This window comes from Hippichthys cyanospilos, chromosome 20 (genome assembly GCF_059441005.1).
Source record: "Hippichthys cyanospilos isolate Australia breed blue-spotted pipefish chromosome 20, RoL_Hcya_1.0, whole genome shotgun sequence".
NCBI classification, from domain to species: Eukaryota; Metazoa; Chordata; class Actinopteri; order Syngnathiformes; family Syngnathidae; genus Hippichthys; species Hippichthys cyanospilos.
In genome coordinates, this window is record NC_142388.1 from 1,760,812 (window position 1) to 1,778,268 (window position 17,457).

The 17,457-nt window shown below is 38.4% G+C and overlaps 4 protein-coding genes across 5 annotated transcripts; 2 read left to right on the forward strand and 2 right to left on the reverse strand.

The window, feature by feature from the left end:
- Positions 1-42: 42 nt before the first annotated feature.
- On the forward strand, positions 43-3,510 carry LOC148406884 (gap junction Cx32.2 protein-like). Of its 2 annotated transcripts, XM_088403916.1 has the most exons (3): positions 101-118; positions 241-360; positions 1,689-3,510. In XM_088403916.1, the coding sequence occupies exon 3, from the start codon at positions 1,716-1,718 to the stop codon at positions 2,709-2,711; it is 996 nt and encodes a 331-aa protein (XP_088260042.1). In that variant the 5' UTR covers positions 101-118; positions 241-360; positions 1,689-1,715; the 3' UTR covers positions 2,712-3,510. The 2 variants fall into 2 exon arrangements, with proteins under 2 accessions (XP_088260041.1, XP_088260042.1); XM_088403915.1 differs by having other exon boundaries at positions 43-360.
- A 1,043-nt stretch (positions 3,511-4,553) lies between these two features.
- Positions 4,554-6,939, forward strand: LOC148406885 (gap junction Cx32.2 protein-like). Its single transcript, XM_088403917.1, has 3 exons — positions 4,554-4,720; positions 5,938-6,086; positions 6,172-6,939. The coding sequence occupies exons 2-3, from the start codon at positions 5,958-5,960 to the stop codon at positions 6,778-6,780; spliced, it is 738 nt and encodes a 245-aa protein (XP_088260043.1). The 5' UTR covers positions 4,554-4,720; positions 5,938-5,957; the 3' UTR covers positions 6,781-6,939.
- Positions 6,940-7,921: 982 nt separating this feature from the next.
- Positions 7,922-14,320, reverse strand: LOC148406886 (cholesterol 24-hydroxylase-like). Its single transcript, XM_088403914.1, has 15 exons — positions 14,096-14,320; positions 13,946-14,023; positions 13,791-13,872; positions 13,534-13,607; positions 13,369-13,455; positions 12,020-12,158; positions 11,840-11,950; positions 10,694-10,856; positions 10,346-10,411; positions 9,885-9,957; positions 9,701-9,785; positions 8,926-9,036; positions 8,746-8,834; positions 8,515-8,581; positions 7,922-8,432 (listed from the first exon to the last, which is right to left on the reverse strand). The coding sequence occupies exons 1-15, from the start codon at positions 14,242-14,244 to the stop codon at positions 8,280-8,282; spliced, it is 1,527 nt and encodes a 508-aa protein (XP_088260040.1). The 5' UTR covers positions 14,245-14,320; the 3' UTR covers positions 7,922-8,279.
- Positions 14,321-14,763: 443 nt separating this feature from the next.
- On the reverse strand, positions 14,764-17,344 carry ccdc25 (coiled-coil domain containing 25). The gene is made up of 9 exons (XM_088403875.1): positions 17,161-17,344; positions 17,035-17,082; positions 16,922-16,961; positions 16,705-16,756; positions 16,500-16,575; positions 16,318-16,421; positions 16,039-16,241; positions 15,853-15,898; positions 14,764-15,236 (listed from the first exon to the last, which is right to left on the reverse strand). Exons 1-9 carry the CDS (start codon positions 17,183-17,185, stop codon positions 15,207-15,209), a joined length of 624 nt encoding a protein of 207 aa, XP_088260001.1. The 5' UTR covers positions 17,186-17,344; the 3' UTR covers positions 14,764-15,206.
- Between the last annotated feature and the right edge of the window lie 113 nt (positions 17,345-17,457).

Genomic DNA, 17,457 nt, shown 5'->3' on the forward strand with positions numbered 1-17,457 from the left:
GCCAAGTCAGGATGCGTGTTGCACATTTTGACCAATCATCCTTGAGCGCCTCCTCAACCAACGCTGGCACAAGTATTCTGTATTCGAATACAAATATCACAAATGCTAAATCCAAATGGTAAACGTACGAGAGCTGACTAACAAAAAAAAAAAAAAAAATTCTCTATGTACTTTTGTACAAAATTAAAAGTTTATTTTGACAATCTGTACATGGAATGACCATTTTTGATACATTGGCAGAAAAATACTCGAGTACTGTTGTGAGGAAGTCACCCTCCTCACCCTAAAGGCCACTCCAAGGTTCAGCTCAGTCAGCGCTCGGCCGCAGCCGCAAACAGTCCACTCGGGCACGCTCCTAAGGTAAGATGATGGCAGCAATATTCATAGTCATAATATTGTTATGAATTTTCATGTGCAAGAGTGATTTCATGCTGTTAGGACCTTGTGTCACTTTTGAATTCACTGATGTTTTTCAACTTGATTTCAAGAACTTGGCACAGCTGCTCTTTTTCCCTTCACGTACACGCAGCAGAGGAGGCAAATTTTCTTCAAGTTCAAATGTGTGGAAAGTAGAATCCTTCATAATTCCAGTTATTTTAAATACTACTTTGAATCATCAAATTATTGACTAAGATTTGAAATAATCCAATTATATTTTTTACTTATCTCTTTATTTCGTTATTTGGAAGACTAAAATACAAAAAAGTTTTGTTTTAACCGAACTAATTAATTATCTATTTTTTTGAATGAGATAAATTCGTGAAGACATTCAAATAAATAAAAAAGAATTTTGTGTTCCGGATTTAATCCAATCCATTCTAAAGCAAACGGAATGTCGATTAATCATCAAATTTCCACCCTGTTCTTACGTTTTTCGTAAGTTCTGTCCCAGTTTGCACAATTTTCAATTCTAGGAACTTATTTCCAACTTTTTTTCAAGTGTTTGTCAAAAGGGACAGTCTAAAAATAGGTGTTGTTAAATTCAGTACTAGAGCAGTCAATTTTTTAAGGTAATCAAGTACTTTAGTAACTATTGTAATAATTTACTTAAGAACCTAAAGTAAATGACGACTTGCACGGTAAATAAGTATACAAAGTAATTTGTTAGGAATACTTAAAATTATCGCTAACTTTCGGACTTAATTACCTAAAGTCGTCGATTACGCAATCGATTAGTAATAGATTACTCAACTACATAATTGATTACTTAATTCATTTAGTCCCAGCCATTTTCAGACCCTCCTTTTGCCAAACACTAGAAAAAAAATGTTAAAAAAACGTACTTGATATTGGATGTGTGGACTTTTACAAAAAAATAAGTAAAAATATACCTTAAGGATTGAATGAGTTAATAAGCCACCTGAAAAACTGCTATTGAAAACGTTTCACGTTGGGATAGGCAGCCGTTGTCGGAATACTGTTAAAAATGTAGATTTGAAAAAAAATATATATATATCTGCTTTGAGGCAGTACTACGGAAATCAGTAAATAATGACAGATGAAAGGTCGAATTAGGTCTCAAAATGAGTATCAAAATAACTCGATTAATTTGAAAATGGTTTCCGGTTGATTAATCGCACCCCCCAGACTAGCTGTCGATCAATCAATTAGTCGCTGCACCTCTATTAATCGGTCCTCAGTCAAGACGTCGTGCTTCTTGCTAACCAAAGGCCATTGCTTGATTCCAGGTCAGCAATCGAACGCGATCGTCAAAAATGGGAGACTGGGGTTTCTTGTCGAGCCTGCTGGACAAAGTCCAGTCGCACTCCACCGTCATCGGAAAGATCTGGATGACGGTCCTCTTTTTGTTCCGGATCATGGTCCTGGGCGCGGGGGCCGAGAGCGTTTGGGGCGACGAGCAGTCCGACTTCATCTGCAACACGCAGCAGCCCGGTTGCGAGAACGTCTGCTACGACCACGCCTTCCCCATCTCGCACATCCGCTTCTGGGTGCTCCAGATCATCTTCGTGTCCACGCCCACGCTGATCTACCTGGGCCACGCCATGCACGTCATCCACCAGGAGAACAAGCTACGCGAGAAGCTGGCGAGCCCCGGCGGAACCCTCCGCCCCAAGTTGCCCAAGTACACAGACGCCAAGGGACAGGTGACCATCAAGGGGAACCTCCTGGGGAGCTACCTGTCCCAGCTTATCTTCAAGATCCTCATCGAAGCCGCCTTCATCGTGGGCCAGTATTACCTGTACGGTTTCATCATGGTCCCCATGTTCCCGTGCTCCAGGACGCCGTGCCCCTTCACCGTCCAGTGCTACATGTCGCGACCCACGGAGAAGACCATCTTCATCATCTTCATGCTGGTCGTGGCTTGCGTGTCCGTGGTGCTCAACGTGATCGAGGTCTTCTACCTGCTGTGCAACCGCTGCAAGGCCAGATCCAAGTCCAGAGGGAAGTTAGCCATCAACTCTGGCGAGAGCCCGATGGGGCTGGTGCAACCCAGGTGGCCCACGACCGACGATGCCCTGAAGCAGAACAAGAAGAACTTGGCCTTGGAGATGGAGATCGGCCAGAGACTGATCAACTCGGGCGAGGGCCAGGTAGGGTTTTCCGAGCCCGGGTGGCCCACGGTCGACGATGCCCTGAAGCAGAACAAGAAAAACCTGGACATGGATATGGAGACCAGCCAGAGTCTGGGCGGGAGTCTGGATGGATCCAAGGAGGAGAAGAAGCTGCTGGACAACCGCTACGACTCTTAGCGCGTTAGCACGTTAGCAAAAATCTTTGCTACGCTTTCGATGATATTCATTTTGTATTTCTTTTGTTTTCAAAATGTAAAAATCCAGCCGATGTTGTCGCTGTGTTCAAGTTCATTCTTTACTCGATGGTTTTTGAGTCTGTTGAACATGTTTCAAAACAATTACAACAATGACCTAAGCCAGAATCCGGGAAAGAGTCTGGACTGGGCCAGTAAGAATTTGTGGACTCTTATCATGCTAGCATGATAACAAGTTAACAGGAAACTTGGATTTACTTCGATGGATTTTTTTTTTCTTCTTCAAAATGTAAAAATCAAGTGTGCCAAAGGAACTGACGTTCATTCTTTACTTTATTGTTTTTAAGTCTGTTCACCATTTCAAAAAGAGATATATTAACAATAATGATGATGATTGCCATATTTGTCACAACAGTGGTAATTGTACATTTTTGGTTAGCATAGCTGCCTCACACTTCTGAATGTGGAGACTCCTAGCGGGTTAGCATGTCAACAAGTTAGCAGGCTACTTCACTTTGGACTACTTTTGTCATTTTTTTCTTTCTCAAAATGTAAAAAAAAAAATTCAAGCCCCATAATGTTGTCCCTGTATTTATGTTCATTCTTTACTCTCTAGTTTTTGATTCTGTTTTAAGTTATTGTTTCATGCGTAAAAACATGTAAAATAATGATCATGTAATAATAGCATTGGATATTGCTTGTTTCTGCTCTATTTTGTTCCAATTTGTTGGACATGCACTGTATGTTTTTAGCAAAATCAATAAAGTTTGATACACATGCTACTTTTGGAATTCATTTTTGGGTCATCGTAAAATAGTTGAAGAAATGACTATTAATTGCATATACAAATATTATTTAATTGTAGTCTGATAACTGTAAGTGATTCTAATTAATAGGGTACACTTAATAATTATATTTACTTAGGTATAACCAGATAAATTCATTAGTTGTGTAAAGACATATAAAAATATAAATATAACTTTGATGTCTTGATACACAGTGAACATATAAATTAATCATGTATTTTGTTTTTAATACATGTAGTACTTTATTTGTATCTTAATTTTCATTCCATATTTATTATTACTGAATTCATAACTGCATTAAGATTTATACATATGGTACTCCATTTGTATCTTCACTTTAAGTCCATTTCATTGAATATACACAATATAATGTTGGGTACTGTATTCAGTGCGTATTATATTTCTAACACATATACTCGACGTTGTTCAAATATACATCACATGAACAGAGCAATAACATTTTATATCCACACATATATATATATATATATATATATATATATATATATATATATATATATATATATATATATATATATATATATATATAATAAAAATAAAATAATGTATACCATTATATCATTAAATATGTACATATTTATACACGTATATTTACATCTTTGTATGTATAATGTATGTTTTTCTACACTTATTTCCATTAACATTTGTACAATTTGAATTGATTGACAGATTTATTGTTCTTACTCATCAATAAATGATTGCTGACATTGTAATGTTGCCCATAAATTCCATAAGGATTCCAAGTAATTTCTCTTATATCTGTTGTTACATCATCGCATTAGTACATTTGAAAGTTTACAAGTTGTCATGGTCTACGTGCAACATGTGAGACGATAAGGAGAAAACATCAACACTGGGTGCCACAGTTTGGACTTTAACATAAAAAAAGTAATTATTAACCAACATAATCTTGTCTTTTGCCAGCCCAAAACTGTGTGTCACTTGTTTTTTTTGGTTTTGAATCATTTTGCTGCACGGCAACGTGACCACGCACACACACACCCACACACACACAAACACTCCGCAATGCATGCACGTACACACATGTGCAACCAGCAAAAGCAGCTCACCTTTGCTTTGCTTTTTTCTTGACTTGATTGCGAACAACTTTCAGTGGTTGCAGAGCACAGCTGGAGAGCAGCACGACTCACTTATCCAACCCTAGGTGAGTGATTTTCTTTTATTCAATATGACACCATATACAATATTTCATCACATACGGTATTTTGACAATTTTCCTTCTCAAAGACGAAAAGGCGCAGATGTTGAAACATTCCAGAGCAGTTGAAAAAATAATCATCAAAAAAAGTGCAAAAGATTCAAACAGGGGTTAAGAATTGCACAAGATATGTATAAAATCAAAAGTATCAATCTTGTTATAACTGTATTTTGATTTATTTGATCTATTATAGTTTTTGCTTGTGAGAAAAATGTATGTGTTGCAACCAGTTACAAAGTCAGTTTTACTCAATTACATGAAACGTGGTAACATTACCATTGTTGTCTTATTAATGATTGTCACAAAAACTATATATATATTTTTTTTTATTTATATGCCTAAACACTAAGGAAGATTTGTTTGTTATAATATTCATATGCAATAAATACAAATGTATAAGTGTTTTTTTTAAGTTTACAGGGTTATATACTCAATGAAAAATGAGTTTTTCTTGTTTCTATTACTACAGATACTACTACTACTACCACTAATACAACTTGTCTAAATTTTTTTTTTTTTTTTATGATTATTCCGCAGAATTTATTTATTGTCATTTTAATATGAATTTACTCATTTTAGGTAGATTACAAAATGTAATTTGGTAAGTAACACTTTCTAAAACTGGTTTCGAGGCAACCCTAGGATTTTGTTTTGGAATTCATCCTCAAAAGAGGGTTTCACTCAGCAACATGAAACTTGGTAGAGCCCTTTTCCATGAGCAGATCCACAAAAAATCTCAAGAAGCCTTGCCGAAAACACACACGGACGGCAGCATATAATAGCAAAGTTTGATTACTCTTCAAAAATGATGAAACTAATGGTCAACTTTAAAAATTCAGCCAGCAGAGCCGGTTTCACTCTGCAATATGATATTTGGTAGGGACGTGTCACGAGAAGACCCACAAAAAAAGTTCTCATGAAGCCTTGCCCAAAAAAACCACACGGTTGGCAGCATGTGGAAGTAAAGTTCGATTACTCGTTAAAAATGACGAAAGACCAATTAGTCAAATTTGAAAATTCAACCTCGAATACCAGTTTCAGCAACATGAAACTTGATATCACGAGCAGACCCACAAGTCGCACAAAACAACGGCCCAAAAAAGGCCAACATTGTCGGCGACTGTTTTCGACACAAATACCATGAACTGCTTTTGTGTTTAAAGTGTGGTAGATAAAGTTGAAGATGGGCGAGTGGGGCTTTTTGGCGAAGCTTCTGGACAAAGTGCAGTCGCATTCCACCGTCATCGGGAAGGTGTGGCTCAGCGTACTCTTCGTCTTCCGGATCATGGTCCTCGGAGCCGGGGCTGAGAAGGTCTCTTTCCTCACTACGTCTTCGCTCGAACATAGAGCGCCACCGCGGAATGCGGATAACTTCAAAGTAATCTGCTCGGTTCCAGGTGTGGGGCGACGAGCAGTCCAAGATGGTCTGCAACACCAAGCAGCCGGGCTGCAAGAACGTTTGTTACGACCACGCCTTCCCCATCTCGCACATCCGCTTCTGGGTCCTCCAGATCATTTTCGTGTCCACACCTACGCTGATCTACCTGGGCCACGTCATGCACGTCATCCATAAGGAGAACAAGCTACGTGAGAAACAGAGCCAGAACAAGTCGCTCACGCTCAAACTTCCCAAGTATTCGGACGAAAAAGGCCAGGTGAAGATCAAGGGCGACCTGTTGGGGAACTATATGACGTCCATCATCTTCCGCATTATTTTGGAGTTGGCGTTCATCGTGGGGCAGTACTACCTGTACGGCTTCGTCATGGAACCCCAGATCGTGTGTTCTCGGGATCCCTGTCCCTTCACGGTGGAGTGCTTCATGTCGCGACCCACCGAGAAGACCATCTTCATCATCTTCATGCTGGTCATGTCCTGCGTGTCGGTGCTGCTCAACGTGGTGGAGGTGTTCTACCTGGCGTGCTCCAGCAACGCCAGGAGGAGAGCCAAAATGGTCGCCAGAGGCCTGCACGGGCCAATGAACGGCGGCGGATATGGCAAAGCGTGAGCGTCTGGAGAAACCGCCAGAAAAAAAACTTTGAAATGGCCTCCACAGCGCACCTTCGAAATACAGGGGTATCTCGGTTTCGAGAACCAAGTTTGTGGCTCAATTTTCGGGCTGAGCGATTTAGAAAGATATGTATACACCTCAAATCAATTTTACCCTTTGGAATGCATTGTTAAAATGTTATTATTGTGTTCAAAAAACCCTAAAATTCATACTTACTTTTGTAAATAGCACTGGATTGTAAATAAAAATAATAACGAAGAAAAATAAATAAATAAGCAGTACATTTGTGTTGACGGGTGTCTTTATGACTCATGGAATAGTAAAAGTGAAGGTTTACAATGTTGTTTTGAATTTTAATTTCTTACCTTTATCTCGATGGTCCAGGTATGTGGTCGTACTTTACTTCAGGTGTACATACTCGATTTAGGTGCAGTAGCTAAAGAAGGCGACAAATTACAAGAAAGAGTAAACCAAGAAAATGACGGGTAAGAGTGAAAAGAAAAAAAGAATAGAGACCATTTTAATGTATTCAAATACGTCGAGTAAAGGTTGGTTTATTTATATATACTTTTTTGGAGCGGCGGGTGTATTGCAGAGTGACAGAAAAGACGCCGTACGTATGACGTCATAATGATGCGTCGACAACAGGTTACCCTCCATGACGGGATTTTTTTTCATCACCATCATCATCATCTTTTTTCTTTTTTTAATTTACAGTACTTTGATTTATAACGAGCATATGAAGTTTACTCTATAAGTAATCTGATATTAGATTGGACTAATTTTAATAAACTGGACCGTGAACAAAGCCTATAAAACCGTGCTTGTGCTTACATTCCTGCATTAACTTAAAATGTTTTAATTTATTTGCTTTCAAATAAAACAACGAAACTTGACTTTTGATATCAACTCAAGAGCGCATATATTTTTTGCGTCAAACACTGCCGCTTTGTGGCTAATCTTAACAACTGCGATTAAAAACGTTCAAATTCAACGAGGTACCAAATTTAGTGGGAAGAGTTGAGCCGCTCAACACATTTAGTAATCCCTTCCTATTTGCATTAGAAAAGACAAATAAATGAATTTTAGCATTCAAGGTGCCACTCAAGGAAATAATTAAAATTAAAACAAAACACCATTTATTTTAATAAAATGTATTTATCGTAACTGATTATAAAACAGACAATATTTATAAAAAAAAAAAAAACGTTACTGGCGTATAAATCAAGTACAATCATATTTCATTAATAGTGCATTATATCAATCCAGCGATTATTTGCAATAAAGTCTCATGACTTCAAATTCATCAGTAGCTAAATAATTCTGTCGCTAACAATAAAGTGCTTTTTTTCCGTATTTAGACTTTCTGATTGGATGGATAATTAGCAAAGATATATTGATCGATTCTGCGAAGCTGTTAACTCTAGCGGCATACAGTCTGAGAAGGACATATATTTTTCCAATGTATTTTGGTGCGCCGGCGCCATTTTGTGCTTTCACTGGCCGCAGTGCTTCCTGTGCGTGACGGTGCACACCACGCCGTCTTTGGGCCGCAGCGTGCCCAGGTCGCGGATGTCGAAGCCCTGGCCCGGCGTCAAGGCGAAGTCAAACCTCTGCAGCAACTTGGCCATCACCACTTTGGCTTCCATCTGTCCACAAAACACAGCAAATGACCCACTGCTTTCCTTGTTACTTGCTACATTTTCAGTTTCAGGTTTGTTTTGTCATCACCTGAGCAAAGTTCTGTCCCAGGCAGGAACGCGGGCCGAGAGAAAACGGGTAGTAGCAGTAATAAGGCCTTATAAGAAAAAAAAACAACAACAAAAAGTCAGCTTTATTTGATTAGCAAAAATCCAAATAAAGTAAAAATAAAAAATCCAATTTTTAATTTTAGAATTTAAAACAAAAAGGTGTTTTGACGATATAAAAAGGTGCAGGAAATGAGGAAAAGAAAAATCTTACTTGGGAGCATCCGGGTGAAAGTGATCTGGGTTAAATTCCAGCGGATTCTTGAAGAACCTTTCCATTCGGCTGGATACGTACGAGCTGAACTGAATCACACACGAAAAAAAAAAAAAACATTCACTAATCATAAATGTTTTGATTTTTTTTTTTCTCCCACGGTACATTCGATTGCCTTACGATACAGACGGCTCCGGCCGGAACGTGGAGGCCGTCGATGACGAGGTCATTGACGAGCTCCCGGGACGTTCCTGGAGCCGTAGGGTACAGCCGCAATGTCTCTTTGAGGACCTTTCAAGTCAATAACGACACATTTACACACAGAAAATGTTGGATTTTCAAAAAATCAATCATTAAACGCAATCGTATGCTTCCCAACATATGAATTGTCCGATCACCAGAATACATTTCTAATTCGAATTCAAAAAACAAAAATAAACGACAATCGAGTTTTATTTTATTTTCCTAAAATGTATCAAAGTAATCATAAAATATATTTTTTTTTGTGTTTAGAAAAAAGGAACATTAAACAATTTTTTTTTTTTTTTTGGTGTAGTCCGACTTAAAAAGGAGGACAAATATCAAGAAAAATAGCAAGGTAAACCAGCAATCGATTTTGTTTTTGCTTTTGTTCCTTTTTGGGTTTTTTGTTTAAAACAAACAAACAAACATAAAATGAATATTTACTTTTTGTGTAGTTCGACTTAGGAGGAAAAATAGCAAGAAAAATAGCAAGGTAAACCTGCAAAAGATATAGTCATAATGAAAAATCCAGAATAGATTTTTTCAAAATACATAAATTTGCTAGGAAAAAAAAATGCATATAAAATAGCGAGGCAAACCTGCAATAGACTAACGTTATGGTCATAAATGAAAATCCGCAATAGCTAACTGCGACATAACGAGGGAACACTGTATGCTTTTTCAACGATTGTAACATTTCAAGGCGGCGTACCTGTGAGAGGTAAACCAGTTTTCCGAGATCGTCGTAGCTAATTTCTCGTTTCATCCCGATGACATCGTCCACCTCCTTCTGAGCTCTACAAAATGAAACAAAATTTAAAAAACAAAACAAAAAACAAAACAAAAACAAGCAAAGTCCAATTTTACGATTGTTGTTTTGCGCGATTGTTCCTAACTTTTCCATGATGTCAGGATGTCTTGCGAGCTCCATGATGCAAAACGCTAGCTGGTTAGCAGTGGTTTCCTGTCCTGGAAAAGGAGAAAATGGTCAAATAACATCATTTTTAAAAAAGCAATTCAATGAATGCCAACTTATTTTAACCTCATTAATCGGAAAATTGGAAGTGTATGCAAATTAACTGTAAAAAAAGTTGCTTGACACTTCATAAAATGCGATAAATAAAATAGTTGTTGAAAATGCGCTCACTCATGTAAAATATGCATAACTTTGTATTGCTATTCATATATATATATATATATATATATATATATATATATATATATATATATATATATATATATAGTCTTGCCCTCTCATTTTACCACTGACCGGCTAATCTGCAGGGAATGCCACTCAAGAGGGTTACCATGGCAACAATAAAAATTCACATGACTTTTAATCGGATTAAAGTCTCACCGGCGATGAAGAAGGTCACAAAATTGTCCAGCATGAATTCTTCGTCTTCTTTGGTCATGCTTTCCTCTGAAATTAAAAAATAGATATATGTATACACTGTATATACCGGTATACATATTTTACATACACCTCAGAAAACCGAATCTCAGCATTTTACTGATTCTTTTCTGAATATCCAATTAGGTTATGGCTTGTTACTTGGCTCCTCTTTCAGTCAAATAAATAAATGATAAATCTCCCAAAATTCAAAGTCATTGACTGGTATGAATGCATTTTATCGATGCATTTTAACTGCGCTGGCAAGAAATGAATTTGCCACGGCGTCAAGTTTTCCTCCAAAGAGCAAACCTTTTCCAGCTGACTTGATGATCTGCGTAAGGATGTCTTTGGGCACGTCGCCGCCACTCTGCACGGCCGTCTTCCTGTTGTGGATCCACTCTGCGCCGGTGGAACGCAGCAGTTTGCAGGCATCTCGCACTTTTTTCACAAAGGCCCAGTTTTGGGGAAAGAACTGGAAAGAAATCACAGGATTGAAATTGGCCTTTAACCGCTTGTGCGATATGGCCTTTACCGTGTTTTCAGTTATAGCTGACATTTACCCCCCAAAAAGTTATTTTTTTTTTTTATTGTTGGACATTTGTGATCCTGTGATTTGCTAGAGACGTTTTCTTGTTGATTTTTTTTTTTTTTTTGGAAATATCAGCTATACAGAAACTGAAAACACAGTAAAGTCCATACTGCACTCACCAATATAGGAAAATTGTAATCCTGTGATTTATTATATCTGGACATTAGGAAGTTATGATAAAAAAACTTTAATAACGTTCTTAGTTATGGTTTTTTGGGGAAAAAAATGAAAATACGTCCTATTTTCCTATAATGGCTTCCTCCAAAAAGGTCCAGTTTTGTTGGAAAAATTAAAATAAATCACAGGATAACAAATTTCCGACAATGGCTTGTGCAATACGTATACGCTTTACGCTTTTCAGTTACATCTGACATTTCTGAAAAAAAAAAAAAAATCATTGAGAAAAGTTCACTAGTGTTTCCTATTTATAAAAAAAAAAAAACTTCCACTAAGGTCCAGTTTCGTTGGAAAAAAATTACAAATTACAAAGATTACAAATTTCCTATAATGGCTTTTGCAATATGCACTTGAAAAAAATAATAATTGAGAAGTTCCTTATTCATTTATAAAACATGGGGCCATAACATGAAAATAAATTACAGGATTAAAATTTTCCTACAATGGCTATCGCAATACGGAACATTTCAATTCAAGCAGAAGTTTGCAATAAAATTAATCAGCGCAAACAAAGAACGGAGAAAAGGTTTATTAAAAAATATTAAAATATTCAATTAAGGGGTCTAAGGGTGACTAAAAGGGGCGACAAGAGGTGGTCACGGCGACCCCTTGCTCCCATTTTGCTCCCCCCCGAATCCTCTGTTGCCCCTTACTAACATTGAAGTTTCATGTGGTGAAGTTTGCTGTACCTGAAAAAGAAGATGGCGTACATTGTACACCATCCCTTGGAGGCACGTCTCAATGGCTTTGGGGAAAGGAGACGTGTCTTCCAGCAGCTCTAAATCCATGCCGAAGGCCACCTAAAAAAAACACATGCCTACGCCTGAGCGAAAAAGATTTTTTTTTTCCTTAGGTGAGATGTGCTCGACCTTGATGATGACGTCCAAGGTGACCCGGTTGACCAACTCCAGCATGGGCGCCTCCGATTTTTTGTCGGCGATGTCGGACAGTTTCGTCATCAGCTTTTCGGCTCGCTCGTTGAACGTGCCCGTCAGGCTCCTCAAGTACCTGCACGCGTACCCACAGACATTTTCAAGCGCGTGTGAATCTGCCCGTTTTGTGAGGTGCTGAAGCACCCCTACATTTGAAGAGGAATCTTTGTCCTTTGAAAGAAGACACTAGGGAGCTGAAATTTCACCCAGATGGTAACAACATGTCAAATGTCAACATGGCACGAGCACTGTTATGTTATTTTGCAAGGAACAAAAATGTCTCAGGGTCACTTTGACACAGGACATATTTAGTCACCAAGATGTGTCCGAAATGTGTGTAATCTAAATGCAATGTTTGTTTTTCTTCCCCACACTAATCACTTTTTTTTTTTTTTAAACTACTGTAGTGACATTTGTTCATTTCTCAAAAACAGGAATAATGTTTCTGGGTCAATATGACCCAGAGGTATGTGCATTTATCAAAAAGTGTAAAAAAATGTTTTTGTTTGTTTTTTTTTGTTTTTTTACCGTAATCCCACTCAAAAGGTAACAAAGGCAATACTTGATTGTGTTTAATTTGCTTTTGTTTTCTCTATTAAAAGTAATAACGACCTGGGTCAGTTTGACCCAGGCTCATTCTAATTATCCAATAGCTTCAGAAACTTATTTGGGGGTTACTTAATAATCACGCTAACTAACAAATATTGTGATCCTTTTTTCCCTCTCAGAAACAGAGAAATTTTATCTTATTTAATTTTTATGCAAATTTAAAAAAATCTACAATCATTGTAACAGGAATGCATGAAAATACCATTTTTAATACACATTTTGGAAACAAACAAACAAAAAAAATCAAATCAGCATTTTGCAGGCCACATAAAATGATGGCGGGCCAGATCTGGACCGCGGGCCTTGAGTTTGACACCAGTGGTCTAAAAGACGTCAAGGATTTCAACCTTGAGGGAGCAAAATACCACATGTTCAAGAGTTAAAACGGTTGTGAAGTGTCATTTTGTGCAAAACTCTGAAACTGACTGATGTATGTGTTAAGAGGGTTTTTTAATGTCTTGTTTTACATTGTGCAGTATGATTGTTATTATCAGGCAAGGGTGGGTGGGGTGGGGGGGGGGGGGGGGGGAGTAGTTTGACTGGTTTTTTGTGTGGTTGTTTGTGTGGATTGCTATCACACATGCTGTGTGGACCACACCCTATCTTATATAACTTAAAAAAAATCTGAACTGGTTATTGATTGACTGGTGTAAAAAAAAAACAAAAAAAAAACTCACAGGCTGCTAAAGGCCGGGTCAATGATCCTCCGTTGTTTATACCACTGATCATGATTCCTTGCTGTTACCAGGCCGTTGCCCAAGAACCTGCAGTTCACAAACAATAATATAAATACATGCAGTATCGTTCTATCTTATCTTGCTGCGATTGACTCCATTATTCACCTTTGACCAAACATGCTGAAAAGTCGCTTGTGGAGAAACATATCTTTGGGATACTTGGGAGACATCAAAATGTCCTGGTTGCATCAAACAGCACATTGAATTAAATAGCAGGAGTGTGTTTTCGGTATTTGTGTTATCAAAACAGACCTTATCCACAAAGCTGTTAAATGTGTGGAAAACAATCATCAATGGATTGAAATGATCTAGTTCATATGTATACTCATTTTATTTGTATATTTGTAATAATTAGACATTACCTTAACCGTTTCAGGGCATAAAACGAAGACAAGGACATGATGCAGCGTAAAGATCTTGAAAACAGATCCATACTGCTCGGCCCTTCAACGTAATGACATTAACGGTTCTGTCAATAATAATCATCATCTTCATTATGATTTTTACAAAACGTTACCATTTGAGAAACAGGTCGTGTAACAGTTCCTCGTTTTTCATGGTCCTCAATAAAAGTGGTGAATGTCCGAATAGGAAGCTTAGGGAAAACACATTTTTGAGGTTAAGTGAGGTACGCGGATGACGCAAACTTTTTTTTCTCTCTCCTTACCTTTCCCTCGGTGGTCCAGGTATGTGGTCGTACTTCAGGTGTATATACTTGATGTAGGCGCAGTAGCCGAGGAAGGCTACAAATAACACAAACAAGAGTAACCCGAGCACATGAGCGACCACGGTAAAAAGAAAATGAAAAAGAGCCATTTTTAAACAACTTCAACTTGTCCAGATGAAGTTTGTCGGTGTTTATGTAAAGGGTAGTAAATGTGACGTCATATTAATGCGCCTCTTGTCGCTAGCTTTTTATTAAACTTTAGCGTTTGCCCACTTAAGAAAAAATGGTTGGACTTGGTGCCACACATCATTTCTTGTGTTGTTGTTGTTGTTTGTTTTTTTTTAAGCAAACGTTCATCCATCCATTTTTACAGCCACTTATCCTCACTTGGGTCGCAAACATAAACACGGCATATATAATTATAAAACCGACACTGACATCAAGTGGCCACTGTTGGTAGCTGCAACAACAACAACAAAAAGTCCACAGATTGAAATTGCCCACGCTAATTCAATAATTGAGAGGCAAAATTACGTTTTCAATTTGTTCTACGACTTTTTTGGTGTCAAATATTGAGAACATACAAGTATAATTAGACGAGAATAAACTGGGTGCGCTACTGCAGCAGACTAGTTTATCATATTAATTCATACAAAAGCCAGACCGTGTATTTTTAAGACATTTAATAGAAAATGTATTGAATGGCATGTCAGTAGTGATATGAAAACGTAATGTGATTCATGTTCTAGACTAAAAAGTCTCCCAGGATAGACTGCTGATGAGATTTGAAATTGCATGACGTGAGTTTAAAACCGATCCCTAAAAATAAATTTGATGTATTGTTAAACATGACTGATTGTAAAACACTTGACATGCAAAAAAAAAAAAAAAGTGCAACCAGTCAGTCCGTACATCATTCATAATGGTGCAATCAGCCTTACGTCCCCCTAAAACGGTCCTCGGCTTGTCTCGTGGAGCTATAACGACGTCCTCTTTCCTCTAGGACGCGGCGGCCATGTTAATTTGGGGCAGGGTCATCACTGCTCCGTTTGTTCCATGTATGTCATTTTTTCCGTCTGCTTTCATTGCGCCGTTCTTGGTGATGTCCTCTTCACATGAAGTCGTCGGAATCGTAACCTCCCTGCCGACGGATGGATTTTAAAAAATTAGCCTTGCTCGTTAGAAGTCTAGTAGTTAGCAGTCTATCCAGAATGCTAGCCCTGCCTGAGCAGATGAATATCGCTCGAGAAAAGCTTATGATAACTGAAGAAATTCGTGCCTCCTATACACGCCAATCTTATCTACGTCCTTTAGTTTGGTTGTACGTAGTTCTAGATTTGAGGAGCAGAGATTTTGCGCCAAGTTGACAAAGTGAACAGCAAGTGAACAGGGACCGATTTGATAAAAGGAACGTGTTCCTCAGTGTGATTTATAGGCACTGTTTTGCATTTTAACGCTGGTAAAAGGCCTATTTTTGGCTCCTTCATTCAGTCCACGACCCTTGTGAGGATAAGCGGTCAAGATGAAAGTTTTGTTGCCGGCGGAATTGAATGACATCAAAAAGGGGGCATGGCAGCCACACAGTGAGAAACAAGGCCCGCCAATGAGACATTTCACTTCCTGGTTAGAAATATAAGACCCATAAAACTCATATTAAATTAGAAATTAAATTAATAAATATAAATAAATTTAACTGTGGAACGTGTGAAAACATCATGATCTAGGTCTTTGATGAGGTGTAGCTAATTCGCGCTCACCTCGTTGGTCTGCATGTTTTCGCTCTTCATTAACGAAGTGTAGGACCTGTTCGGGAAAACAACAAAATTCAATGAAAAGTCAAAGTCAATTCAAGTTACACAGAAGGTCCTCTACTGTGAAAACCAAAGGAAAACGATGGGTGAATGATTTGTACTGCAAATGTAGAAAAAGCAATGCCGACTCACTTGAGCTCATCCATCTCCTTCTTCTTCTTTTGCTCGTCCTTCTCACGTCTCTTCTGCTCCTGCAGCTGAGCTTTCTTCTCGTTGCGCTCCTCTCGGTCCCTCGACTCCTTCTCGGCCGCCAGGTCGGGGTAGCGCTCCTCTTTGGTCTTCTCCAGACGGTTGACGATCTCGTTGACTTTCTTCTCCACGGCCACCGTCTTCACCTGAAGCAAGAAAACACAAAAGTGTAGCCGTCAGCTAAGAATCAGTGCAAAACATCCAGAGGCTCGATCCTCTGACCTCCTTTTGTCGATGGAAACCGATCTGTCCTACATCCATGTCTCCTGTCTTCTTCAGGTTGGCCCATGGTGTGTAAACCACACTGATGTTGTTCATCTTACAACCTGCGAGGCGACACACAAATCCACACTCACCGGACATGTCAATATTATTCAATATTTTTAAGGCTGTGATAGTTAGACCTTGAATGCTGTTGTTTTTGACCAGCTGCGCACAGTCTATCAACACTTCTGGGGGAATATCGTCGATAGTCACACCCTAGAATAGATAAACAGAGCATGTGTGAAGATAAAGCACGCAAAAATACTCATAAAAACGAATAATCGCGAAACGAATACAAAACGAATAGACGAGTAATCACTTCAAAATGTAATCTGTTTTGTTTACCTTTGGCAAGCGGAGATACACGTGAGCCGAGGATAGTTTGTCCACATGAAACCTGCCAGAAAATTAAACGTTTTGATGACTGACTAGAAAGTCACGTGGTAATTTCATTAAGTACAGCTCTGTAAATGAAATTATGGTAGGAAACCCGAACCCAACTTAATAGCAAAGCAAAGTTTTGCCAATGTTTTGATGACAGTGCCTGTGACACGGAACTCACCATATGTCTTCAGGCCAGCCGTACTTGATGAGATCTTCGTCTAGGCGTAAAGTAGTTGATTAAGTGAAGATTCAGCAGTAGATACAATTTAACTTTTGTGTGAACAAGCTTACTTTCATACTTGTCTTTTCCCATATAAATGGTGTAAGGAGGCTCCACCACTAGGACGAGAAAAGAAATGTGTGAGCACAAATATGAGGAGCTAACCGGGCTAATGGCTAACAAAACTATAAACTCACCGGCACTAGTAAAGTAAAACACCATTTTAAACGCAAAATAATAAAATACCAAGGTGAAAAAGTACCCAACCGAAAAAACGTTGTTGCTGCTGTTTTTTTTTTTTTTTTATAAGTGGAACTATTTTGTGAATGACTATGCTGTCATTTTTCGGACGGTCGGGTAATTTAACCCGGAAGTTGTTATGCAGCAAGGCCACGGCCCACGGAAGCAAATTTTACATTGCCGCAAACGATATATTTCTCTATGGTTGAGCTAAACTATGTTTTCGCGGACATTTTTGTTTATTAATCGGAATT